We start from the raw sequence: 27,988 nt of genomic DNA, 5'->3' as shown, positions 1-27,988 counted from the left end.
GCTCACTCCTAGTCCCCAGCTGCCGCTTCGGACCTCGCCGCGGCGCATTGTGGGTAGCGGGGGGACAAGATGGCGGCGGGCGCCGCTGCCCTCAACTGGAGGCGGGTTTCTTCCTTCACGGGGCCGGTGCCCCGATCCCGGCACGGGCACCGCGCCGTGGCCATCCGAGAGCTGGTCATCATCTTCGGCGGAGGCAACGAAGGCATTGCTGACGAGCTGCACGTGTACAACACCGGTACGGGGTGTGCGGGAAGCGGGGAGAGTGTGAGAGAGAGAGACTGAGGGAAAAGCAGGCGGGCGGGCGAGTGATTGTTTCAGGTATCTGGACTCGCGAGGCACCTGGCGCCGCTTTCGTGAGGGCGGCCGTCGCCCCGAAGAGGGCTCGTGTAGGGTGTGTCTTGTCTGAGAGGATTTGCCCCAGAGGAGAGCGCGGCGGCATCTTAGCGGCGGGGCAGAGAGAGCCTCTCGCCCCAACAAGCCTTTCCTGCCGCCCCTAAAGCTTAAGCCGCCACCACAACGACGACGACGGCAAGGGCAACGACATCTTCCTGGCCCAGGTGCTGCCGGTGGCTGCCGTGTAGCGCCCCCCCCCCGTGGCATTTGCAGCCCCGCCGCGCTCAAGGGCATCCCCGTGGATGGTCCCCAGAAGGAAAAGGAGCAAGGTTGAGGCGGCTTGATCCGGGGCGACCCTGGCTCTTCTCCTGTTTTGTTTCGTCTCTTTCATGTTCAGTTTGAGAGGCCGTTGGGGGAGCGCTGGTCGGCCGTTGGGAGGGCGGGGTAGAAATCAAAATAAATGTGAGGCATCCTTTGTTCGCCCTCTCGGATGCAGCAGGAGCTGAGCTTTTCAGCTTTGGGAAAGTGTCGCCGGGGCTGGATGAAGAGAGAGGAAGATGGATGAAGAGAGAGGCTGGGTGTATGTTTCTATGACTTTACCTGACTTGCATGTATTGTGTTAGGTGGAAGGACATTTGTTAATAAGGGAGTTGCTGACAAAGGGAAGCGGGGGCGTGCTTCTTTTTAACTTTTCTTCCTTTGCCAGCTTTGCCCTTTTAATATACCGTCCTACCACCAGGGATGGAGTTATTTCTGTCTTATAGCTTAGTGCTCTGTCGGGCAGTGTTGATCAGATGTCAGATCATCATAGTGGGAAGGTTTACGGTGGTTTAAGGTTTACATACATGTATAATAGTACTGTATTGAAAATAACAATGACCTGTGTTTGGGTCTACCAAAGGTGTGTGAGAGAAAGGGTTTTTGTAAGGCTGCAGATGAGAAAGGATAGGTGAGGTAGGTGCGAAGATATATGGCTGAATACAGTGTTGAGAAGTGTAATAATATAAAAAAGCATGATGGAGCCCTGCCAAATGTTTTCTAATCAGTTAGCATTCATTGCTAAGCTTGCTTTCAAAAGTGTGGGAGTTCTGCAAAACACTCCACTTTCATCGCCAAAGGGCCATGTAGTATTTCTGTAGGGCAGGCAAGCTGCCTTTTCAACAAAAACTGACCAGGTTTGTGGGGGAGGGGACAAATAAAAATATTATATAAATGTACAGCAAGGCATTATAAAACAATGTGGATGTGGCAAAGTGTTGTATCTGAAAGGGGTATGTGCATGTATTTGAGGCTGCATTAAGAGCTTGTTATGTGGAGTCTGATGTGAGGATGAAGTTTGTGCACCCTGTGGAGATGGTGTGCATATATAGTAAGGTGTGGAAAGTTATGCTGTTGTGGTGTTTTTCAAACTGAGGAATGGGGTACCAAGCTTTCTGGATGTCTCCTTAGGCCAGTGAACAGGTGGAGGATAAAGCTACACAAAGTGTGGGTTGTGATGGTCCAGCTGTCTGTTTGGGGTATGTATTGGCTGGATATGAAGTGGATGCTTGTGCTGAGAGAGCAGAAAGGGGATTTTGCTGGAGTTGAATATATTAAAAAGTGAAAGGTTTGGAGTTGTCTGTCTATGAAAAAAGTGTGTGCTTAGGCACAAGTGAGGATACAGGACTTGAGTTAAGTTTGTTTTGTTTGTATTCATATTTGGCCCGAGATAATGTGATGTTTAAAATCTGCTGTGAGCTAACATCTGCAAATGAGCAGTGGCATCTTTTTTCCCTTATGGTGAAGATAATTGGCCTGTATATGAAAACTATGAATATTTCGGAAAAGGAAAGTGGAATCAGATGAGGCAGGAATAGGATGTTTTTCAGTTTTGTTATTGATTTAATGTAACTGACTACCGGTATTTCCCCCTTCTCCTGATGCTCGAAATAGTGTTCAAAGCATAAATACCTACAAGGAGGAGATAACATGAGGATAATGAGGTGCTCTTAAGATTTCTCCTAACCCTCTTTATCTGACTACAAACCTTTTTGTGATTTGTTTATCAGCCTGTATGTGTTTGGCCCAAGATAGCTGACTTAGGTAAGAAAATACATCTTACTGATTGGTATTCTTACTTTAAGTCTTCTAGATCTTCCGCTTTCTGAATTATCTTTTTTTCCCTTAGGTGGAAAGTAAGGAATATTCAGTTATGCTATCATTCAGACTTTCTAGGCAAGGAAGAGTTAAACTTTTATTTGAAAATACAGAATCTAAAACACCCAGTTAAAGTGTTAAGTAATGTAGCATCAGTTCCCTTTGATAAACAGTGAAGCTTCTTCATTGTGATATTTAATATTTAAATCTACCTTTTGGTTTCTTGTTCAGAATAAAAATACTGTACCAAGCTTCAGACCTCAAGCTATCTACTCTGTTTACAAAAATGTTATTTTCTGTGTGTTTTGATCTAGCTACAAACCAATGGTTTCTTCCTGCTGTTAGAGGAGATATCCCACCAGGCTGTGCAGCCCATGGTTTTGTCTGTGATGGTACCAGAATACTAGTATTTGGAGGAATGGTTGAATATGGAAGATATAGTAATGACCTATATGAATTACAGGTATGGTGTTGCCTAAGATCACTTCTTTAGTTGAGAAGAAACAAATGCAACCTGTTACATGTAACTAATACCAAGGTGGAATCTTCACACATATAAAAACAGTTCTGAAAATGCTTTTTAGAAAAAACATTTTTAAAAATACATTGAATTTTCTGTAAGGCTTACCATCGCCATCTAGTGTCACTTTGTATATTGCACTTAAAACACACTTAAAATGTTTTATTTGCAGCTGTATAACTGAGTCCCAAGAGAATCATAGGGTAATTTATAGCATAATCCTATAAATGTTTGCTCAGTTCCATTGAGCAAAATGGGACTTAGTTCCATTGAAGTATAGGATTGCACTGCACATATCTTATGCTTTTAGCAGGTACCTGTTTTGCCTATGCTAAAAACGGACACATAGTGCTTAAGAACATATTCTTGACAACTGGCACACGCTATATGATGCTCCCAATAGCAAGTCTCGATCTGGCACTTCATGTGAAGCAGCCATTGCCAAGTGTTTATCCTGCACCATTTACCTTGGAGTAAGTCTCATTCAACTCAATGGGACTTACCTCTGAGTAGAAATGTAAAGGATTATACTGTTAATTATTTAAAACATTTTTATAACAATAAGTAATCATAACAAAAGCAAAACCATGAAACGGTAAGTGATTTTCATGTAGTTTAACCTCCAGCGTATGTCTGGTAAACAAAAATTAGGTTTGTCTTGTCCTGAAGACATTGTTAAGTTGCTGTTAGGCAAGCACCTCTAGGGAAGATCCATAAGCTGGACACCACTGAGAAAGCCCCCGTTCACAATTCTACTGACGATAAAATAAGCAAAATCTTAGATCACTGGAAAAGGCAGCAGGCTTCTCTATTTGCTTATGTAGATCGGGAGAAATTGATAAAATGTATTAACTGGAGGTTATTCTGTCATGAATTTGTATACATATTTTACTTTGTTAATGAGTGAACTAGAATATCAAAATATGATTCCTCTGTTAAAGATAAGATAACCTTGGTAAGAAAGTTTTAAGTGGGAAAGGATTTTTGTCTCCATTTCTCTTTAACTGAAGAATTCTGCACAACCTGATCCGCTTGACAGCCTCTTCAGGAGACTCCAGGTGGAGGGGGATTGAGACTGTCCCTTTCCGCAAACATTTTTTTGACCTCTAAGCCACTAAGTGTGACTTATGAGCAGATGTAAGTTAACATGCTCCTGTTCTGTTTTCAAGGCAAGTCGATGGCTATGGAAAAAAATGAGACCTCAGCACCCATCAACAGGCTTGCCACCTTGCCCTCGCCTTGGCCACAGCTTTTCTCTGTACGGCAACAGGTGCTACTTATTTGGTGGGTTGGCAAATGAAAGTGAAGACACGAACAATAACATTCCCAGGTACGCTGATGAAACTGGAACAGAATGTTTGGAATTCTTTGTTTGGGACTTCTAATATTTGAACAGTTTAAAAGGAGAGAAACAGTTCTATAGCAATAGTGATTAGAATATAGCATACCTGAAGGATGTTAAAAGGGGAGTCTGTGCATTGAAGAGGAAGCTTAGCAACCAGTTATTGAAATTTGATCACCCTAACTTCTAGGACTTTGGATTATTAATGTATGTTTGCCATTCAAAAACAAAACAAAGAATGCTAGTTTGTCAGTTAGTATTAAGAACTTTTTAAGTTGAAACTTTGTTACTGAAAAGTTTTATAAAAAAGAATGGTGTGATAGTGACTTTGGAAGGTTGCATTAATCAAATAAAAGCTTTGATGCTATAGAAACTCTTCAAACTGTAATCAGTATAATCTCAAGAAGTATTAGTTTCTCTTTAGTAGTTCTAAGTTGTAGCATCTTTGTATGTACTTCAGTTTGGAAGTTAGTTGGTTACAGGGTGGATAAAAATAAATGATTTTTTTTATTTAAATTGGATTTTTAAAATAAAATTTTTTGGAGGAAAAATAATAGTCTTCTATTTAAGTTACATTATAGTCCAAAAGCTATTCATCAGGAAATAAGGATTTGTTTTAAGTTTTTCATGTATGCTAAAACTCAGTCTAAGGTTTCCCCCCCCCCCCAAATGTTTAACCACATCAGTTAACAAACATGGATATATATGCTATAATGTTATTGTTTTAGTTAAATAAATTGTTTAAATGATCATTACGGAAATGATTATTTTTCTCCTTCTAATAATGTACAGCAGAAAAGTTGTCCAAATATAAATAGTTAACTTATTAAACCTCACCATAATTTCATAATTATCTGTCTATGTATTTATAATAGTATAATCAAATCAGTAATTTTTGATATAACTGTAAAAACTACTGAAAATTTATTATTCCAAAAATGAAAACTTCATATGGTTGTAAATATTAAGATTATACCAGTAAGAATGAGTCTTTCTGTAAAAAAATGATTTAAATCTAGCTTTACTGACTAGTGATTTAAATTGATTTGATTTAAATCAAATCCACCCTGGTTGGTTAGACTTATTTAAGGCAACTTAAATAAGAATAATACTTCAGGAAGGTAGATAGTGTTCTATCACATTCTGTGTCCGCCCACTGAAATCAATGGTCTTACATTAGTGATGACTAGCAATGCCATTGCTTTTAGTATATCTATACCGAGTTGGACGCAACCCACAGACTAGCTTTGGCAAGTCTACAGGAAAAGAGAATTCCAAAGTAATGTAATACCTCTTTTGTTCTTTCTCAAATTTAGCCAGCTCTGCAAAAACACATGCAGTTTTGTTAGTGGGCAATGTTGTAAAACCGTATTGATAGGCTAGTTTCCTTGCAGTAGTTTCATAAAGAGGTCAGTGACCCTTTCGTTTGTTTTTTTTAATGTATCTAGATATTTAAATGATTTCTATGAACTGGAGCTACAGCATGGTTCAGGTGTCATGGGCTGGAGCATTCCAATGACCAAAGGAGTGCTGCCTTCACCCCGAGAATCCCACACAGCTGTTATATACTGTAGAAAAGACTCGGGAAACCCAAAGATGTTTATTTTTGGAGGGATGTCTGGCTGTCGACTTAATGACCTTTGGGAGCTTGACATAGGTGAGTACAGTGAAGTTACAAGTGTGAAGTTTTGTTGTATTTTTACATGCTGAAAACTGATTTGTTGCGAAGGGATTGCAACTTTAATTGCAGTGCTGGGAGGCAGCTGTGGGACTGTGACTGCCTTGACTTTGCCTTAGGGCTGTTTCACACAGTACAGAGCAACACATCCAAGTTTGCTGTAATGTATATTCTGAACAAGGAGCTGTAGCTAGTCCTGGGTCTTTGTCGAGTGCATATGTGTGATACCATTTTCCCCCCAAACTGCAATTGACTGCATTGAAACTGAATATTTTAGGCAATAACTTATAAAAGGTGTGAAAAAACGCCCTTTTTAGCTCAATTTGTAGTATGTTCTGACACATTGCAGCAACGGAAGCTGCATTTGTTTGTCAAGAATGTGATAAAATATTCAGTGCTTATCTGGTAATGGAGAGTCCATGCAGTGCATTTTAAAATCCTTGTTCACGAACCTGTATAATTAAAAATGAAGTAGTTTTAATTGACGTTTTGATGAAGGTTGTAAATCTTTGACCTAAAACTATTGCTGTCCTTGCAAAAATGGTGCTTGGAACCAGGTTCATTACTCCAGAATTGTAGGCAGAATCTGGATGGCACAGACATATCACCCCCAAGTGCGGTCCTCATATTTTGGAAAGATTTACATGAGCAGGAGGTCTGTAAAAGTCAATAGAGCCTGTTCCTGTAGATCCTTTTTGAGAGGTGATGAGGCAGTGCAAAATTAACAATATTTTGTTTGTTTTGCTGTCACTCTCCATAAAAATTACTTGGGAGCAAGTGAGCACCAGTCCTGGAAAGTCTGTGGGAGATTACAGATTTCTGTAACACCTGAAATTGAGAGGAAATTTCATAATTTAAAATGTTATATTATCAAGTAGCTACAAATACTTTACTTGGTATATCTACAATTCACATATTTTATAAATAACCTCTAGTACCTGCATTCATATATTCCAAAAGGCTTCTCTGATCTTTCTCAAAACTGTTTATGCTTAGCTTTTATACAGTGTTTCCTGAAATCTAAAAGATGAATGATGGTTTGTTGGGGTATAGTTCATAAATTTTCAAGGAAGTAAACCCTTCTGTATTCTTTTTGGTAATAACTGCTAATAACATTTTTGTTTAGACAAGTCTACCTAGACATATAGAATGTTGATGTATGTTTTTATCTGTTGTTACTCCATTCTGGTTTTTTAAAAAAATATTTTAAATAGTTGCTTTTAAATGTTTTTACTGATAATTTTATTGTTTGATTCTCTTTGTAAAGTGCTTTGAGGTGTATACATTTTATGAAATAAATAAACAAAAATATTCTTTTTCTCTGTCCTCCTTCCGTTTTTCTTAATAGAAACAATGACTTGGTCGAAACCAGAAATTAAAGGGACTGTGCCACTTCCCCGTAGTCTCCATACAGCCAATGTAATAGGAAACAAGTATGTCTGTTGTTAAAAGCTCACCTATAGAAAGGTACACTTAGTAGGAGACTGTTACTGTAGTGTTTGTATTTAGGGATCCTGCCTGTGTCCTTCTCTGTGAAGTGCAAACTGTGAAGGGCTTTTTGAAAAGCTCTGCTACAGGCTGAAAGACTTAACTGTGGAAATTGAAACATATTGCTTGCATTTTGCTGAATGCCTGGAAACTTTTCACTGTTTTATTTGGGAACATTTAACTCTCTGCATTAAATTACCTGAAGTTAACATCTTTTGTGGGGGGATGGGGAAAGGCAACCCCTTCCATTAATAGTGAGAGCTGCAGTATTGTAGCTTAACAGAGAAGACTTGTCTTGAATTGAGCATAGTATAAGTGACTGTATTAAAAAATAATTCTGTGATGAATCACAATGTCACTAGAAAAAAAATATCTTAAAACGTCAACGCTAATAAATGACATTTCTGGAAGCTGCTCTTTGTTAGCTGAAATAAAAGTTTGAGATGTGTAGAAATTAAGGCCTGTTGTAGATAAGAACTTGATATGTTTGGTTGTTTCAGGGGCTATTAATGCAATTTTAACGCTGCCACAGCTGTATTTAGATATTTGATCCAATTCAGCATGGGAGATTGGGGTTGTGCCAGCTCCCTATCATGTGTAGGCCTCTAACCGCTTGAACCATATGATCTGCCACTTATGTATGCATGACATTCAAAATGTAAACATCAGAGCAGTCCAATAACAGAAAGGGTAGGATTCTGACTTTCCTACCACATCACTTACTATATGTTGGATTTTATATTTTCCTAGGGCTTCTGTTTAGAGCAAGACAGGGACATATGTCTCTAAACCAAAGTTCAAAAACCTGGTCTCCCAGATGTTGGACAGGACTCCAGCTCCTATGATCCCTCCTATGATTAGCCATGCTGGCTGAGGTTGATGGGAGTTGGAACTTAGGAAGATCTGGAAGGCCATAGGTTTTCTACTACTGCAAATAAATCTTACTAGATTAATAAAAATCTAGCATAAGTAAACTGTGAGACGCTTATGCTTATGTCTCCTTTGATGGACAGAATTGAGCATCTTTATAACACACTCACACTCACACTCATTTGTATGTTTCTATGCAAGGGATTGATTAGTTCTACATCCCTTTCATTTCAGTATTGCTACAGTTTCTCTCATGCCATTCACAGAGTCCCTGCATTTTGTCATGTTATATGAGTTCCTATTTCTCTGTCCCAGCTTCTGCCAACCTAGCAGTTCAAAAGCACACCAGTGCAAGTAGATACCACTGTGGCAGGAAGGTAAAAGGCATTTCCATGCTCTCTGGCACTCACCACGGTGCTCTGTTAATAATAATAATAATAATAATAATAATAATAATAATATTTTTTTATTTATATCCCGCCCTCCCCAGCCGAAGCCGAGCTCAGGGCGGCTAACAACAATAAAATAATACAACATTCTAAAATCATTTCATTAAAATTAATTCAACTCAAATTGATGGCAACCATTAGGCTAAAGTTCTGTGAAGATTGCCAAAGGAGGGAGTCAGGCTGTGCCCTGACCAAAGGCCTGGTGGAACAGCTCTGTCTTGCAGGCCCTGCGGAAAGATGTCAAGTCCCGCAGGGCCCTAGTCTCTTGTGACAGAGCGTTCCAGCAGATTGGAGCCACAATTGCACAGAAGCAATTTAATCATGCTGGCCACATGACCTGGAAAGCTGTCTGTGGACAAATGTCAGGTACCTTGGCCTGAAAAGCGAGATGAGTGCTGCACCCCATAGTCACCTTTGACTGGATTTAACAGTCCAGGGCTCCTTTTACTTTACTTACTAATCCTATACCCCCCACTCCATTTTGCAACAGATAACCCAACAGATTGGTTAAAGGTACTTAATGGTTTTGTTATGTGGGACTGTATTTGGTGAAACATTCAAGTGCTTGATAATAGATAGCTACAAACAGCTCTTTACTTGTGGTTGCTTCTTGCGATATAAACATGTGGGAAGACAGTGTATGTAACTTCCAGCTATCTGCTGAGAGAAACGTTACCATATCTTTTCATTGCAGTACATTATTTCCATTTGTTAAACAGGATTGGCTTTCCATGTGGTTGCCAGCTATAAATTTTCAGTTTCCAAAACTCATTAAACGTACCCCAAAATGGTCAACCATGTGATAAATGATTGTCTGTAGCTAGATGCTGTTCCTGAAACAGTTTTCAGATTGTGTTTTGTAAGAAGACGGATAATTTTGATAGTTAACAACTGCTATTTTAATTTTGAAAACTAATTATAGGGATCCTATGTTAACTATAGTTTTTTAATTATGTGTGGCATGGGGGAAGGAGGTGGCAGGGGAGTCAAGTTCTAATTAGTAAATGCAAAGGAAACACAGCTTTTTTGTTTAAAATTTTTCTGAGAAATTAATATAGTGGTTGGAGGGAGTGTGCTTCTGAATACTGGTTATTGAAAACTGCAAGAGGGCAGAATGCTCTTGTGTTTGGGTTCTGCCTGAGGGCTTCCCATAGCCATCTGGTTGGCCACTGTGAACACAGGATGCTGGCCTAGGTGGATCACTTTTCTCATCAAGCAGGCTCTTATTATGTTCTTAATATAGAAAAAAAGCTTTAGAAAATAAATTAGCTTGTCTCTTCCCACAACACCCTTATATTTGCAGAATGTACATTTTTGGTGGATGGGTTCCACAGAGCACAGATGATAATGTGTCTTCTCAAGATGAATGGAAATGTACTGGCTCATTTTCTTACCTAAACTTAGGTTAGTATACTTTGCATTTGTTGTTAATTTACAGAGCAGTCCTCTATACCAAATATTCCGGGGGTGGGATACACTGCTGCAAATGGGCAGAGGGAGAGAGGAAAAGTGGTGGTCCTGGCCAGTTGAGTGCTGGCCGCTTATATGGCCCTTGAGGGGGGGAAAATCCTAGCTTTCAATAGTCCTTGAAGAAATGCTGCCCTTGGCTTCAAAAAAGATTTCCCTCTGCTACACATGCTGAGCCAAAATGGGAAGGGGGGAAATGCACAACCAAAACATACAAGTGTGGAGGAAAAATGGCAAGCCATTGCAGCATCTTTGTAAATTTCACCAGTGCTCTTTAATTGGGGTGTAACAACAACCAGGGAACAAATTAGGAACACACTTGACATCAATGGCAGTGAAATTCCTTGTGCCATGGTTGGTGTTTGTGCCATTGCCAGGAATGTGGCTGTTGATTGATGGATATAGGATATGGCGCATGTGCTCCTTTTCCACAACACCACCGTGTTTCAGCAGTTTCACGGATGTAGCTTTGCTAGTAGAACAGTTCCATTTGCCAGTGTATCTTGTGGCACCATGCATAGTGGGGATTCTGCCATATCCTCTGTCTCCTCTGGCAATCAAGTAAATGTTCAGGTTTCAACAGGAAGAAGCAAAATATTTGAAGCTGGAATCAGTTTTAGACCAATGATTGCACTTCAGTCTATTTCTTTATAATAAATGATAGCCTACTTGGTTTTGTTATGCACAACCAGCCAGGAGCACAACATTTCTTCAACATCCCAGTCTCTATCCAATGAAAGATACATTTGATACAAACAAAAATCAGCCAAATAGGTCAATTCAAAATCCTTTATTAGGCATTAGCCAAATAGACTCCTTGATCTAAGGCTGACAAGCTAAGATTCAAAATTTACAAAAAAGAAATTGACTAATTTGCATATTCTTAAAAAAAACTTTGTCTTTGAATTTTTATATCTGCTCATATCCATTTTATAGATTGCTAATTTTACGTGATGTTGTGCATCAGTAAAATAATTTAAGATTTTAAAAAATCCTATCTTTGGACACTGATTTTGATCGTCTGTTTTATTTACTTAGATACCACAGAATGGATAGGTCTGATAGGAGATTGCCAGGAAGACAAAAATAACCTGTTGCCAGGCCCAAGGGCTGGCCACTGTGGTGTCATAGTTGGCACTCGTCTGTATATATGGAGTGGCAGAGATGGATACAGAAAAGCTTGGAACAATCAGGTTTGCTGCAAGGATCTTTGGTATCTAGATACTGGTGAGTACCCGCTTAATGCTTTTCAGTAACATTACAGATGGTTGTTATAGCTTGTTTGAGTGTTACATGCATTTGGTTTTTCAAAACTTTCAAAAACACTGTTATTGTGCAACTGAAATTTGTAAGGATCATCCTTATTCTGGAAGTCCACATTTAGGATTGATTTAAACATAACATTATCAATTCTCCAACCCAGATTCTGTAAGGCTGGCTGTGACCAAAGGTTTCTTTTCTCACACAAGTAAATTGTAGGCAACCTGGTGGCTGTCTGTGGACTGGAGTGCTTGATAGGTGGTTAATTGCTTATTACTTGGGTAAGGAACCTGTGCCATTTGTTCTGCAATTTTCATTTGTGCATATACTTCCCAAAGGGAGAACCCAGCCCTAAGAAAGAAAGGTCTGTAGGCTGATAGACAAAGCCATGATGTGGCTAAAATCCTAATATCCCTGGATTTCTTCAGTTTGTTCAGTCCTACCAGTTTTAATGAGGCACATGCAATCTTAACAGTGTGTTTTATTGACAAAAGACGGTTATGGTTGGGCTTACAGATAGAAACAGTTGCAGCATTATATTTCTTGGCTTTGCTTAATAACTTGTTGGGACATAGGCTTTTTTGGTATCATAGATAACTATTTGGTTGAGAAATCATAGCCTGTTCTAAAACACTGCATCCTATTGGTAACTGGAGCTCACTATTCTCCTTTAAGAGAAACCACCAGCACCATCACAAGTACAGCTGATCAGAGCTACTACTAATTCATTCCAAGTTAAATGGGATGAAGTTCCTACTGTTGAAGGTTATCTTCTTCAATTAAATTTGGAGATGCCATCACCTGTTACAGCTGAAATACCTATTAACATTGCATCCGAAGCTCCATCACCAAGTGTGCAAGGTAAGATAGTCCATCTTTAAAAATCATTTATAAATAATAGGTACAATCTAGCTGCAAGCCTATTCTTTCAAAGGCATGAATTGTGTTAATTTTTGAAGCAATGTGAAAGTAAAGTCATTTCCCCCCGCTATAGACCCAAATGCACTTCGTGGAGAGGATGGGGTAACTGATCACCATGTCACCCTTGCCTTGTCTTGTGTCATTTCATGTCAGAGCAGGAATCTGACTAATGCTGTTACTTCCATAGTTTCAGTCAGGTATGGGAGCAAGTAGAGAATGCTGATTCTTAATGTTCCTTATACCTTATAAATATGAAGGAAGAGTCTGCACTATGTTTCCTTCAAAGGGGAAAAAAATCAAGGGTGGGGGAAAATAATACAATATCCTTTAGGCACTGAGCTGACGACTCCTGACTTACATTATATGTTTCACTTTTGAATATGTTGTTATGAGAAATGGAGGTTTTGATCGTAGAGGAAATTCTTGTCTTTCTGACATTGATGAGGAGTGAAACTGTGTTTGTGTGATAACCGAAATGGAATAACAGCCCTCAGAGCAGCTAAAAGCTTTATGTAAGATTCTGCTGTTGGTCATGCTTACATTTACATGAAAGATGGTTCTTTTCTCCAGCAAAGCCTAAAATTAATGAATATCATCCTTCCTTCAGGAATCAAGCTGGATCTTCACAGCCAAACTCTCAATAAAGTCCCAAACAACGTAAGTATTTACTTGTGAGGGCTATAAATAAGAATAATTACTCTTCCTTGCCTGGATGGACAATGGATGTGTGTGTGTGCATAGAAGCTAGCCTACTGTTTGCCACTGGCATCCCCAAAGGTTACCCAGAAGGGAATGTGTCCCTTGAGCTGGAAAAGGTTCCCTGTCCCTTCTTGGGAGTCTGCTAGGCCACATCATTTAACTTGTGCAGGGGCTGAAATGGAAGCAACATTGACTCAGTGCACTGATTCATTACTACACAAATCAAAGAGCTGTCCTTCTAGTGTGGACAGCAACAGAATGTTTGATAGAGTTCTCCCCGCACACTGCTGCTTCCAGCGGGTGAGACACAGACTAATTGAAGTGTGCAGCAGAGATGCATAAATTGAGAATTCTGCCAAAGTTGCTCTTTCTGTCCAAGGAAGACTTTTGATTGTGTCTTAGATGCAATAAGTGAGATACGTAGTATTGAAGGGCTCCCTTGGAATTGAGGGCTATGCTGTGAGAGCCTAGTGAAATATAATTATTATCAAATAATTGCTGTTACTGTTCTTCCATGTGTAGGTGCAAATTTCAATTTCAGAAACTAAAGTAAAGGTCCCGGAACCTGAAAATGCAGAGAAAAACCATTCCGCTTCCAAAGAGTCCAGCACCTCTTTATGTTTGCCTGCTAGCACTTTAGGTAAGAAGAACCTATGGGGCAGGTTATATTTTATTATTCATTTATTTCATTTATATGCCACCCAGTGATGGACCTCGGGGTCTCAAATTTCAGTGGCACCCTGTGCGACGCCAAAATCTGCCCTCCCGCCTCTTGCCTTCCATCGGATGTAATAGTGGTGGTACCTGCTGTGACGTCCCAGAAGCTCCACGCCTGGGGCCACTGTCTCGGTTGCGCTTCCTAAGAGCTGCTTCTGTACCACCTTTCAATATACATGGAAGCATACTGTATTGGCCCAAATATAAGCTGCACCTTTAAAATTGAAGGGGGGGGGGCAAAGAAAAAACGAAAAAATACCCGAATATAAGCTGCTCTCTTCCTTGCTGCTCCTGGCTGCGTACTGTGGGCGGGAAGGGGGGGGGAGGAACTGTGCCGCGCTGCCAGTGGCCTTTCCCCTTCCCTGCTCTCTCCCTTCCTGGCCTTGGAGGAGAGGATGGGGGAATATGAGCGGGGCAGGTGCCACTTCGCCACGCTCCTGGCGCTGTTTGCTGCATACTGCAAGGTCGTGAATATAACCTGTACTTTAACTTTTCACGGTCAAAATTTGGGGGAAAAGTGCAGCTTATATTCAGCCAATACTGTGAAATGCACTTGATGATATAAGCAGGACAAGAACACATGCTCAGTTTAATAAATGAAGGTCAACTAAAGTTGAGTTGAGTGAAAATAGTCCTTATACAAGGGCAAATGCTCTTTTGGAGGATGCAGTTGGGTTTTCCATAGCTGTGAGAAGTAAAATAGCCTGTCAGTTCAGGCAATAAGAGACATTTCCACACACGGGAAGCAGGTTCAAAAACAAAAGTTTCTGTTTATCGCTCTATACTTTTGCTAGATAATATGAGAAAATGTCAGTGATCTTGATAGGAACTGAGTTATTAAAATCTGGCTGGAATAAATGGCTTTGACATGGTATGCAGTAGAGCTTGCTTATCTTGTCAGTTCCTGAACAGCATCTTTTCTCCTGAGAACTCCTGCCAGAGCTGTATTGCAAGTTCTTCTTGGTGTAATTTAAAAAACCAGCATTTTAAAAAAGGAGATAAACTGTAATATGTATCATTGGGCCCATGTGCAAGGCCTGCCAGGCATGGTCTTACTATTAGACAGAGTGAGGCAGCCATGCACTCAGTAATATATATTAATTCCAAACCATCATACCTGTTCCTTCCATTCTGCATAGTTATATACTCTCTGTATAATTATATATACAGTGGTACCTCGGTTTAAGAACAGTCCTGTTTACGAACGATTCAGTTTACAAACTCCGCAAAACCAGAAGTAGTGTCCTGGTTTGAGAACTTTACCTCGGTCTAAGAAGGGAATCCGGACGGAGGAAGGGCACTGGCAGCGGGAGTCCTCATTAGGGAAAGCACGTCTCAGTTTAAGAACGGTTTCGGTTTAAGAACGGACTTCTGGAACAGATTAAATTCGTAAACCGAGGTACCACTGTAGTTGCTATTGATACCGGGTAGTTTTACGGTTTCCTAAATTGAAAGTCATCATTAAGCTATGTGTGCATCACACAAAATAGGATTGAAGCTTTCTTTTTGAAATACATTTGAACAACAGCTGCTGAAAGCTTTATTTGCTGAAGTGTTTTCCCTGAATTAATAATAGTTCTTAATATCATTTTTTCTAGTTAAAGAGATTGCTGTTCCCCCGACAAGTGTTGCTTCTGTTAGTCCAAATGATTCAGCTATACAATTGCCTGTAAGTACATGAATTTTTAAAGTAAAGGATATTGCCAGTATCACACTGGCGTATTGCACTTGTTCACATAAGCTGGACATCATGATTTTAAATATACAGCCCAACAGGATGCACACCACCATCCCTCCATTCCTGATTCAGCCCTCTGGAAGTGTCTTCTGCATAAACCCTACTGAAATGAAAAAGAGTTAAGCAACAGCAACCATTTTATTATTTATAAGGCAATTAAAACATAACATAAACAATAAAACCATATGAAAATCATTTTACAACCAATTCCAGCAATTACTGTAAGATATTTAGTATCTTCAATAGGTGGTTGCGTGTGCAGTCAAAAATAACAGCCAATATTGCAATGGGGGGGGGGGGGAGCAGCTGGGTAAATGAGGAAGTTTTTCACCTGTGTTGCAAACATGGAAGGTACATGCTGTCGGAAGGCTGTTCCATATGGTAGGTGCTACCACTGTAAAGTCCCTCTTCTTTTAAAAGATTGTGGTACCAGCAAGTGGGCCTCAGTCTGCTGATCTCAGTGTGCAAGTAGCTCTACAAGGGAGATGGTGTTCCCTTGGGTAGCATGGTCCCAAGTTGTTTAGGACTTATAAACTAACAGTAGAACCTTAAACCTGGCTTGATAGCAAATGGGTACTCAATGCAGTTTGTTCAAGACAGATGTTACATACACAATGAATGGTGCTCCCTTGAACTGCAGTTTCTGAACCAGTCTTAAAGGGCAACCCCAGTTATAGTGTATTGCAGTAATCCATTCTCAAGGTTACCAATACATGGATCACTGTAGACAAGCGATCCCTGTCCATTAATGGGTGTAGTTGGCAAACTAGCTGAAGTTGGTAACAAGTGGTAAATATCAGCAAGGACATTCCCTTGTTTGTGAAGTAGCTTAACAAATGATGGCCTCCAATTTTGAAAAATATATGCAAGGAAATGGGATTTTAAAAAATGTTTATAGTAGTCCAGCCAGCAGAATCCATGGAAGAGAGCAAATGAGTAATTTTTTGCTAGCCATCAAAATTGAAAGTCAGAAGTGTTTTTAACTGAACACATGCTTTTATTCTAAAATCTCAAAAAATTATTTTGCATAACTCTTGGTCATTTCAGTGTCTTTCTAGAAACACTGCCCTCTGCAGATGATAGTGCAAGAATGCTGTCAGTAAAGCTGTAGCTGAACAAGGCAATTATGGAGTCAAGTCTTGCCCTGTAGGTCTGGAGAAATTCTGCTTTAGGCAACTCATGTAGCAGAAGAGCAACTTTTGGAGAGAAGGGGGCAGATGCAATTTCTTGTTGTGCAGACCATCCATACTCTAATGAAACTTGTTCTCCAAACCACAGAAAACTTCACCACCAAAGCAGAATGCAAGAAAACGAGAACGAAGGTGGTATGATGTTGGCATTTTTCAAAGCAACAGTGCTCTAGTGAACCAGTTCTATTTGTTGCAGGAAGAAAAGGCCATAATTTCCAGCAAGGTAACTGTTAATTTCTTTACCTACGTATTCTAACATATTCTAACATGACTTTCTCCCCTGTTTGAACATTTTTATTATTTTTCTTAGTGTCTAGTATTCATTTTGTTGGGAATTCCATGCCACCTTTTGTTGCAGACATGTGGATTGTTACATGTCACATGTCTGTTTACATTCCAGCACAGATTGCTGGCATGATTTATGTATAATAAATGCGTAGTTTAGTATTGTATCCACACCTCAAGCTTCATCTGTTGAGTAGTTTACACCTGCTGCTAATGTGTGCTCAAGTATGCACTGCAGCTTGAGTCACAGACGCATGTCGGAGCAGAGGTCGATGGATCTCCGGAGCAGCAAGGCTGAGAGGGGAGACGCTCCAGCTGGGGCCAAGCCAGCTGGGTTTTCACCCCCCGGCTCCAACACATTTATGTCTTTGTTTAATCTGCTTTTTGAGAACCATGCTCTACAAAGCAGCATGTAAGATACGTAAAATAAAAACGCAAACCTCGATATAATATAGAGTAAAATGTTGATTTCATAGGAATTTCAAAATCTGTTTCAATAGGCAGACTGAATATCCATTGGGTATCTAGTTGGATCACTTTAGAGTCCCACACTCAATAAACTATCAGCCTAGATTTTGTATAGTTCAGTGTTTTTTTATTTCATATCTATTGCCCTGTGGCTTTTGCATTATTGCTGTTTTATTCTCGCAATTGTTACCTGTTTTCAAGTCCCATCCTCCTGCCCCCTAAGTTACTTTAAGATCCCCAACACCTAGGATCTCCTAGAAAGATTTGTCTGCAAGCACAGCCAAAGTTAAGCCCATTAGAATCCCACTTACCACAATGGGAAAGGTTTAAAATATATGGTCAGTTGCTTCATTATTATTACTATTTTTAATATATTTTTTATTAAAGATTTCTTGGTTTACAGAAGTCTGTGCAATGTCTCTTTTTTCAAGTTACATTTTCTACAGGTTTCATTTGTTGACACATTAGTGTTACATTGGGAAGAAACGGGGGAAAGAGGTGGAGGGGGCCATGGTGGGTGGCGGTGGGGTCAGTTGCTTCATTGACATCAATGGGCTTTGTACGCATTCAGATTTGCCTGAACTGTGCTCCTTACATCTTTAATATTGCTAATGACTTCTTGTACAAGGAAGCTGAACCTAGCAGGCATTCAGGATTCACCATCTGCAAAGGAATAGCATGCTAGTTTCTTTAGATTATTTTAAGAAATATGGATCAAATTAATGTTTAATTTTTATGTCTTTGTATGCTTTTTTTTAAACTTAGGTAGATAATTCAGATATTCCAAACAACAGTTTACTTAAGAAACAGGATCTTGCTCCTGGCACTTTATACAGGTTCAGGGTTGCGGCAATTAACGGCTGTGGCGTAGGGCCATTCAGTAAAGTCAGCGAATTTAAGACCTGTATCCCAGGATTTCCTGGAGCACCTTCCATTGTCAAAATTAGCAAGGTAAGAAATGATAGTCATGTGGATTTGTGTGTTTGTTCCATGCAAAGCTAAAGAGGCCACTCTTAGTCCTCACAGTTCTTGGTAAAAGTCAGTGATGGCAATATAAGGTACACTGAGCAAAGTAAGCAGACTTGAAATTGAAATAAGCAAAAGTCAGGGGAGGAAATCTGGCTCACAGAACTATACCTCAGAATGCATAAAATCTTAATCCAATTTAGTATTGTGGCTGTCAGCGTGAGCTGTGAGCAAGGAGTCTTCATTTAAATTTCAGGTCAGGCATATTAATTCGTTGGTTGGCCTTAGGCAAGATGCTGTGTCTCTGCCTCAGCCCCGTATCTGTATTGTGTAATATATTATTACATTTTCCCCAAACTTAGTGCCCTTCAGATCTTTTGGACTCCTGTTCCCTATCAGCCCCAGCCAGCTTAGCCATACTGGCTAGTGCTGATGGGAGTTGTAGTATAAAACATCTGGAGAGCACCAGGTTAAAGAAAAGAAGCTTGTATTATAATATAGCTCTACCATTGAGGATAACTAGAGAATTACTCAGGAAAATATATATGGAGCACTTTTTTGTGCATTACAAACACTAATTGCCCATTCTCCTAGGTTGGGGCAGTCGTAATTGTCTATCCAGGGTCTGAGTGCAGAATCGAAGCATGTGCTCTGTGTTTCCCCCTCACTACTGAGGAACCTTAACCTGATTTCACATACCTGAAATTAAAGGAAACAGCCCTGTTCACAAATGGCTGGGTACCCTAAAATCTCTCTTCTCCCACATTAAACCTGAAATATAAATCTTATTCTGTATTGATTAACTAATGAAACTTTATATGCTAGTACCTACACAATGTGAAATTAATTTCCCGTTTCCCCTCAGAGTGCAGATTGTATTCACCTTTCATGGGAACCTCCAGTTTCGCCTTCAGGAAATATCTTGGAATATTCTGCCTACTTGGCTATAAGAACCACCCAGCTGAATGAAAATCCTCATCAGCTTATGTTCATGAAAATCTATTGTGGCCTTAAGACCTCATGCACAGTGACTGCTGCCCAACTTGCAAATGCCCACGTTGATCACACATCCAAACCCGCCATAGTTTTTAGGATTTCAGCCAAGAATGAAAGGGGATATGGACCAGCCACGCAAGTTCGATGGCTCCAAGGTAAAGGGGGTGATTTATTCAGACACCCTGACTTTTCAGGATGTTTGTTTTTGGGGAACTTGTTCTTTAGTAATACATTTCTATAATTGTCAAGTCAAAATTAGCTACTGGCATATATTTTCTATTTGGAAATCATGAGACACTTCGTCCAAATGATTAGCTCAACATAGTCAGGCTGTTGTGGGTTGCGCAATATGGGTTGTGGGTTGCATCAGTGTTTCATTGGGCAGATGTGCAAAACAGAAGGGCCAAAAGCCACTTCTCTGACTTTATGCAGCCAACTCCCATCTCTTTGTACGAACATCTGTTTATCAACAGTTCTGGTCGCCTTTCTTAAATTGAGTGTCTTGGCACTGGAAGAGATGCAGCCAATAGCTGCCAAAAGGATCAGAGTGTTGGAACACCACCTCTGTGAGGAAGGACTAAAGAGTTGGAAGCTTAAAACAAAAAAAAAATTTTCTTTCCAGTAGCACCTTAAAGACCAACTAAGTTAGTTCTTGGAGTTGGAAGCTTGTTAGTTGAGAGGAAAGATCTCTATGGGGGGGCATGATAAAAGATACATACAATCATGCATGGTGCAAAGATAGATAGATAGATAGATAGATAGATAGATAGATAGATAGATAGATAGATAGATAATTTACCCTCTTCCTGGGGAGAACATTCCACAACAGGGGAGCCACTGCAGGAAAAACTTAAAGATTGCTTATAGATGAGGATCTGGGGTTGTGGGAGAAAGGGAAAGAAAGCAAGCACTGGGCTAAATATGTATAAAAATATTTACCCACAGTTAACATAGAAGTGTGGTCTTCAGTAGAAATAAAAAAACGTCCCATGGAGTGATTTGAAGTGTGTACCCCGACAGAGAGAAATGAAACGGGTGTCACTGTACCATTGCACGTAATGCTTTGGCCCCTAGAAGACTTTCACAGGGCTAGGAGATGGAAAACGAATCTCCTTTTCATGGGGATTCACTGTTTGTTATGATTGCAAGCTGGCATTTGCAGGGTAGTAATTCCAGACTTTAAGTTCAAGTATTCCTGATATTAAGTGGTTTATCTGTATTGGATTGAACATGGCTGTTCCGGATGCTGGAAATCTAAAGCAACTTTTTCCTCTTCCTTTGCAGAAACGAAAACATCAAGTTCAAAGTAGAAATGGCACATTGTGCTGCAAGTTGTGAAATAGCTGTTAGCTCTCATGGCGTTTTGTAACTCCGTCAGATATTTCATTTGATATTGTCTTAACTTCACAGCATCAGCGTTGTGCAGTTTTGCAGAACTGCACCTGCAGTGGCTGCATTTTTCATACCACTTTATCTAGTAAGGTCACTTTAGAGTCCCACGCTGATAACTCAGAGGATTAGATACGCATCTAGATTTTTGGAGAGTCTTCCTTCCAATAGCTCCCAACACATAGATCCCCAGTTGCATTAGCTTCCAATGGATATAGAAGGGCTGTAGCTCAGTAGCAGAGCATTTGCTTGCATAAAAAAAGGACTCAAGTGCAGAGAGAATTGGAAAAGACTCCTCTCTGGAGAGCCCTGTCAGTCAGTGTAGACATTATTGAGCTAGATAGACTCATGGTCAGACTCAGGATAAAGCAGCTTCCTGTGTTCCTAGACGTAGATGCTCAGTTTTATTTTAAAATTTGCAGAATTTAAAAAGCTAGTTTGTGATTTGGCACGGGAGGCATTTTCAAAGAGAAGCCCATCTGAAAGAATAACACACAAACTTGTGTTGAATTCCCTTTGAACTATTTTTAGGGCAAACCTACGGTGCTTCCAGGTGGGGAATTACTACTGTAAATGGGCTATTCAGATAACACAAACGGATTATTGGCAATGGATTTTTGTAATTCATTGGATTTTCCTTGAAAAGGGGGAAATCAAGGTTTAAAGGGGGGAGATATGGGCAAGCACTTGGATGCCTACAACATTGTGTGGACACTGCAAAAAACAACAACAACAACTTGCATGCATGAGAATCCCACAATAAATACTTGTCTGGAAGCATAACCCCCAGAGAAGCTTAACATACAGTTTGGGGGTTTATTTGGGGAGCAGCTGAAAGAAATGCTTCCCCAAACTGGTTATTTGCACATCCTTGTGGATTGGAGTCCATAGAACTATTACAGAACATGTTCAAAGATGGCAATAAATATATCACATTAGAGATGCTGAAAGTAAAGTATTTGGTTTGCAAACATAACAGCAATTGCCTTTATATGTTTAATGCTGATAGATTGAATCAAAATTTACCATTTAAGCTTTTTCAGATGAATGTGAATTGTCTCCCTTTTTTCCCTATACCACTTTAGTAACACAGGGGTTGTTGCAAATACACTGCTTTCTTTCACGACCTTTGTATAGGCACCATACCAGACACGACCTTGCCCATACCAGAAAATAAAAAAGCATAGGAAGGTTTTATGTGTTTAAATAAAATAAATATCCGTAAGTCTGGCAGGGTATGCTGAGATTCTCCGTAATTTGTGGATAATGAGTGGAGTGAGTTGGTCAGTTTGAAAATCAAGCATGCATTTCCTTCTTCCCATGTATTCAAATTTACTGGTGCGAACGACAACCAGTACTATTTTTCTAGAAAAAGAGGTGCCAGAATTCACCATGAACACCTCCCTTGTTCTCTTATAATGGCAGTGGCACCCATTGGAGAGGTGCTGTAACTGAGTTCCTGGTGAAAAAAAGCCCTCTTATGGGAGAAGTCTCTGAAGAGCTCAGCATTGGTCTCAGCGCTGAGGCAGCAGATCTTGTGCTCTGTTCCCCTGGCATTCTTCCGTCCAAGCAAGAATTAAAAGAATTCTTCCACCTAAGCTGATGGCTAGCTGAGGGATGAGTGGACATCTTTCTCAAGGATGGGCTGCTTTCAGCTGCCATTTCAGGCTGGACCTGTTACGCCCACTTCAATGCCTTTTAAGACTCTGTGTGTATTACATGGCTTGTACTTTACAACAGAGACATGGTGAAAAGATGCCAGAGGGCAAAGGCAAGTCTTCCAAAAAACTGACCAATTGGTTAGACAAAGCGACATCACATAATCAAGTCAGCCCTGAAGACTCACAAGCGAATGCAAAAGATATAGGAGCAGGAGTTGCTCACTCCCCATCTTGATCTTCATGCAGATCTGTTCTCCTTTGGCTTATATTCCATATTCATCATGTTATCTTAGTGCTAGGCAAGTTATTTCAGTTTACAGTAACTTAAAATGTATAGAATATTTTAATATATTCATTTTTGTAAAGATTTTTCTAGTGTTTGTAAACACATTCTAATCTTGGAAACTATCCCCTGATGATATGCAAATTGCTCAACTGGTCAAATCTGTTATGAAAAACAAACTTAGTGTAAATGCACTACTCTTAGTTTCTCGTGGGCATGGGAACGTTAAATCTGTAGATATTTTGAATGTTTACAAGAGTCTTTACATGTTAAAGTCCTCCATTATGTATGCTTCATTTTTTTTAAAAAAAGAAAACTGTATGCTTTGTTGTGGCATATTCATGCTATTTTGCACTAATAAGAATTTAACTTTGTAACATTTTTGTGTTGTTTCCAGAAAATTTCTGTAGTGGTCTAAAGTTAAAGCAAATTTGCACATATTTGCATGCTTCTGTGGCGTACATTTTTCTTTTCCCATTAATTTTCTCTCTTGCCTTAGTTTTTATATCCTAATAGTGTTGTTTAATATACTTTTACCTTGATCATCTTATCACTAATGTGCCAGCCGCTTCAGGCTCCTTCACTTTTTTCCTACAAGGGAGTAGAGAAAAAACAGCATGTGCACTGCAAAAAAAGACACCAGGACAATGTTCATCTATGGCAGAGTACATGGCTATGCATATTCACCCTACACCTTTGTAGCAAAAATGTTGTGCGTGAAGCGATCCTTAATAGGAATGTTAATCTGTTCCTAAACACACAAGTGTACTAAATAGAGGCAGTTGGATGCCGTTTTATACATAAATAGTTATTTACCAAATTATAGAGTAAAATAGCTGAAATATGCCAGTATGCTTAGTCAGCCTTCACCAGCCTGGTGCCTCCACAGCTGTGCGGCGTCTGATGGGAGTTGTAGTCCAAAACATTTGGAAGTCACCAAGTTGTCAAAGGTTGCACTAGGTGAATATAGCGTAAGGCACAATCCAACAGGGACATGGCTTTGTGAACAGCTGTGCTAGTTACATTCATTTGGATGGGCCCTGTGCAGGTTCCTATGGATTGCATCCTTTGGCATTTAAATAAGATTATTTTGTTTTGAAACCTGGCTAAATGCAAATGTGCAATAAAGTGAAAATTTTGCACTTCCAATTTTTTTCTATCAATGCCTAATAAATTAAAGATGGGAAGTACTCGATCTACAAGATCAGTTTTAAAGTGGATAGGGTAACGCTAGTGGTTTGCAATCATTCCTTGTTCACTCTAACAGGACTTCTTTGAGGAAGGCTGCTAGTAGTCCATTTTGAAATGGGGAAACTGAAGGTGAGAGAATGTGACTTGCCCAAAGTCTGTGCAAAACCCAACTCATCTAGCTTCATCCCTAGCAACGACTAACACGGTAAGGAAAAGAGACTTGGTCAAACGACCACCAAGAGATTCAGTACATCAGAACTTGTGGCCTTTCCTTTAACAGTAGAATACTGTCTTCACAGTAGATGTTGGCACAGTGTAAGTACTGCAGCACAATCGATAGTGCCATGAAAGACCAATGGTAAACATTTCTTAAGTGTTCTTGAATCGATAAAAAATTAAGTAGCACTTTCTGTTGGCTACTCCCTAAAGAAGGGGGGGGGGTTTACATCAATTAAGTTGTGTCTATGATAATGAGAGATGTCAATTGATTAATATAAGGCTTGGTGTATTTTATATATCAAGCTAAACATGCCAGGCCACTCTTATAACTGCACACCCAGTTAAATGGGTTATACATCGAGTTCATCAATAGAACTTTACATGTTCAATTTTTATGTTGGAAACGTATCAGTCATGGAACTTTATAATACTGTGTCAGTTTTGTTTTCCTAAGGTGTGCAGGGTGAAATGAATGAGCATTTCATTCAAGTTACACACCCTTTCTAAAATTATCCCCAATTCAGAAAAAGTATGTGAAGCTGCCGTAAGATTCTGAATATCCTTGGTAATTAAAATTATACAAGCTACACAATGAGTACAGAATATCTTGGGACCTAAGATAAGACTTAGGTTGTTCTTAACTAGTGCTGTGAAATCTAAACTTAAGGAAACGTTTAAGGTCAGAGGGTTATATCCAACAGTGGTTGCGCTTGTGGAGCAAATTCCACTCTTGCGGCGGAACATTTCCTCCCCTCTCCCCGTGTACCCCTGAATCTGCTCTTGGGTTTCCTTCAGGGCCCCAGAACAGATTTGAGAAGTGCAGGGTCACAGGGATGGGAGAATTTCCATTGCATGAGTGTATGTCCTTCCACAGCTGGAGTGACTTCACTGACTTCAACCCAGTCTTCAAAGCTAAAGGAAGGCCTTCATAGTGAAATAAATGCTATTGCCAGAACCTTAGTTCTTCCCTGAATTGTCATAGACAAGCAATGTGCTTCCCTCCTCCTTGGTCACCACACACTACTTCCAACTCTGGATTGGATCTAGAGCTGCCATAGGATTGTAAAAAAACTTTTCATATTTAAGGGGGGGGGGGAATCTAAACAATTGTGTATTTTTTTTATGAAAACTTTTTTAAGGGAGGCAAGCTGTGGCAGAATGTGAGAAATCTTGTGTGGCTACTTAGCTACGAATAACTTGTGATTGTAGATACATTACTTAACAATATGATCTGTTGAGTATATCTGTAAGTATTTTTGCACTTTGAGTTCATGTTTCTGCACTTGTTTTTTAAGGGTATGTCATGACTACCAAAGGTAAATTTGTGGCAGTGTTAATCCAGACATGATTTTCAGTGTAAGTGTGCTTATGCCAGTAGGATCTTATATAATTTATCATACGTCTACAGTCTTCCCCTATATACATGAGATTAGTAACATGCTTATCGGTTTTCTGTAGCTATCCCTCACACCAATTGTATAACTATTTTTGTGGCCTGTTTCTGTCAATAGCACTTAAAATGTATAAATCCCACTTTAAATTTTATATTTGAGGCCTATTCTGTGTAGCGTAAATATCTAATCAATATATTTGGATCTCTGACCCATTAGAATTTCACTGAAAATATAAATTTAATCAGGCTGTTTGAGAAACTGGTGGATGCTTTTTTTGTTTGCATTTGTTAAAATGTATGTGCAACATCTTGTATAAATCTGAATCCATCTTATAGCAACTTCAAGGAATAATGGACTTTGTATGAAAATAATAATTAGAAACATCCATGCTATTTATGACATACTACATCCATTTAACTTAAGATGTTTTGTGACAATGAATATATAGCTATGTGAACAAGTAACTGGCCAGATTTGCATGTTTATATCTTGACTTAATAACCCACAATATGAAAAAGACTTTTGGTTGCACATGTAAGCCCTTTGGATTTTGGGTAGTCAGAATCAGAAGCCTGCACATGTAAGCCCTTTGGATTTTGGGTAGTCAGAATCAGAAGCCTCTTATTAACCATAGTTCCCTATTTTGTCAGAACTAGGAAAGTATGGTCAGGAGAAGTCAGAATATTAAACCACTACTTGAAGTTGGTTTATTATTCTCACTTGTTCCAAAAGAGGCAACGATCATTTCCCAGTGTGGAAACAATGGGAAACTGTGGTTTAATAGAGGCTTCCTGGTTGGAAAGTGCTGTCAAAAGGCTATATTTGTTTCTTGAGGCAAGATACATTTACATGAATGCGGCCATTATTATGTATGATTTATAGCAATATTTGACCATAGTTTCTAAGTAGAGCACATCAGCAAGCCATAAACTTTAACAAAAATGGTGTCAGTTAACTGGAATGTTGAGGATATGGTTAAAGCCAGCTAGTTACTGTCTTATGGCTGAAATAGTCTCTACAAAGAAATCCAGTATTTTGTACAACAAAAGTAGCATTGTTCTTTGTAATAATAAAGTGATTTGTCCTAATAATCATGTTTACTGGTACACTTTTTAAAAAGTGGTTTTCTGGAGTTAAGAACCAAAAGCTCAGGGGACCACTACTGAAAAGGCTGCCTCTTGAGCTGATGCCCTCCAAACCTGTGAAGGGGGTACACAAAGGGGCTCATGACTGCAGGGTCTGGGTTGGTTCGTAACATGATTAGGTGGCACCTTAATATATTTCTCATCTTCCATATTAGAACTCAGTGTAGCATATTGGGACTACCAGTCCCATTTAGTGTTACTGTATTGTGATTGGCGTAGCATGTGCCTTCTGGACTCCAAGACAGTGAAATTCTACTGAATGGTCACTGCAAGTATTTCACAGTTGGGGATAGAAATTACTATACTACATCACTTTTACATGTCCCTTCAGTATAGTATTATCCCCTCCAATGTCCTGCTACAAATAAGCAGTAACAAAGCAGCAACACGGATAGTAATCGTGTGTAACGTAAACTGTTTTGAGGTTTTTTACAATCAAGTGGTGTATAAATTTTATGAAATAAGTAATACAGTGGTACCTCGGGTTAAGTACTTAATTCGTTCCGGAGGTCCGTTCTTAACTTGAAACTGTTCTTAACCTGAAGCACTTTAGCTAATGGGGCCTCCTGCTTTTGCTGCGCCGCTGCCGCACAATTTCTGTTCTCATCCTGAAGCAAAGTTCTTAACCTGAGGTAATATTTCTGGGTTAGCGGAGTCTGTAACCTGAAGCGTATGTAACCCGAGGTACCACTGTACTCAACTGCACAATTAATAAGCCAGTTGGAATCCATTGATAATTAGATTGGGGAGATGTTTTATAAACATTTAGTTTAGTTTGTTTCCTTGCTGCATTATTCTCTTTTCAACCAACTTGAATTTCATCTAGTTGGTCAGGATTGAGTCACATACGAAGATAGCAGTGGCTCAATATAAGTCTCCCATTGTTTGTGAGAATATCCGATGCACAAGATAAAATTACCAAGGCGAAATGCCATTTCCTGGAGAACTCAAGACAGTTTTACACAGTAGCTCAGGAGTCATCTGATAAAAACAGCAAGAGGGACAGTATATAACATATTCCAGGAAAATAAGATGGCAGTTTACACATCAGGGTTCTAGACATAACAGTTCTTCAGACTGTCATACCTATTTGTTTTAAAGTATACTCTATCTACAGGTTCCTGAAAGCAAGTGGTGAATAAAAACAAACACTCGACTTAACTTCCTATTTAACTATGGGGGA

At 39.6% G+C, this 27,988-nt stretch overlaps 1 protein-coding gene across 3 annotated transcripts; it reads left to right on the top strand.

Moving 5' to 3' along the window:
• Window positions 1-22: 22 nt before the first annotated feature.
• HCFC2 (host cell factor C2) lies at window positions 23-26,751 on the top strand. Of its 3 annotated transcripts, none has more exons than XM_083574102.1 (16): window positions 23-235; window positions 2,784-2,932; window positions 4,159-4,319; window positions 5,780-5,988; window positions 7,358-7,442; window positions 10,120-10,220; window positions 11,322-11,510; window positions 12,219-12,404; window positions 13,072-13,121; window positions 13,686-13,803; window positions 15,479-15,549; window positions 16,897-17,031; window positions 18,327-18,512; window positions 19,393-19,678; window positions 20,808-26,185; window positions 26,232-26,751. In XM_083574102.1, the coding sequence occupies exons 1-15, from the start codon at window positions 70-72 to the stop codon at window positions 20,831-20,833; spliced, it is 2,118 nt and encodes a 705-aa protein (XP_083430228.1). In that variant the 5' UTR covers window positions 23-69; the 3' UTR covers window positions 20,834-26,185; window positions 26,232-26,751. The 3 variants fall into 3 exon arrangements, with proteins under 3 accessions (XP_083430228.1, XP_083430229.1, XP_083430230.1); XM_083574103.1 differs by having other exon boundaries at window positions 20,808-26,217; window positions 26,265-26,751; XM_083574104.1 differs by lacking the exon at window positions 23-235 and adding an exon at window positions 251-913.
• The last annotated feature ends 1,237 nt before the right edge of the window (window positions 26,752-27,988 follow it).

Source organism: Podarcis filfolensis, assembly GCF_964270895.1.
Source record: "Podarcis filfolensis genome assembly, chromosome: 10".
Taxonomy (NCBI): Eukaryota; Metazoa; Chordata; class Lepidosauria; order Squamata; family Lacertidae; genus Podarcis; species Podarcis filfolensis.
Note: the sequence above shows the minus strand (reverse complement) of the source record. Positions and strands in the feature narration are given on the sequence as shown.

Bases quoted from the DNA above. Each gene is read 5' to 3' on its own strand.
- HCFC2 (XM_083574102.1), top strand. From the start codon at position 70: ATGGCGGCGGGCGCCGCTGCCCTCAACTGGAGGCGGGTTTCTTCCTTC. The intron at 5,989-7,357 runs GTGAGTACAGTG...TTTTCTTAATAG, and splicing joins CCTTTGGGAGCTTGACATAG to AAACAATGACTTGGTCGAAA. The intron at 17,032-18,326 runs GTAACTGTTAAT...TTTTAAACTTAG, and splicing joins AGGCCATAATTTCCAGCAAG to GTAGATAATTCAGATATTCC.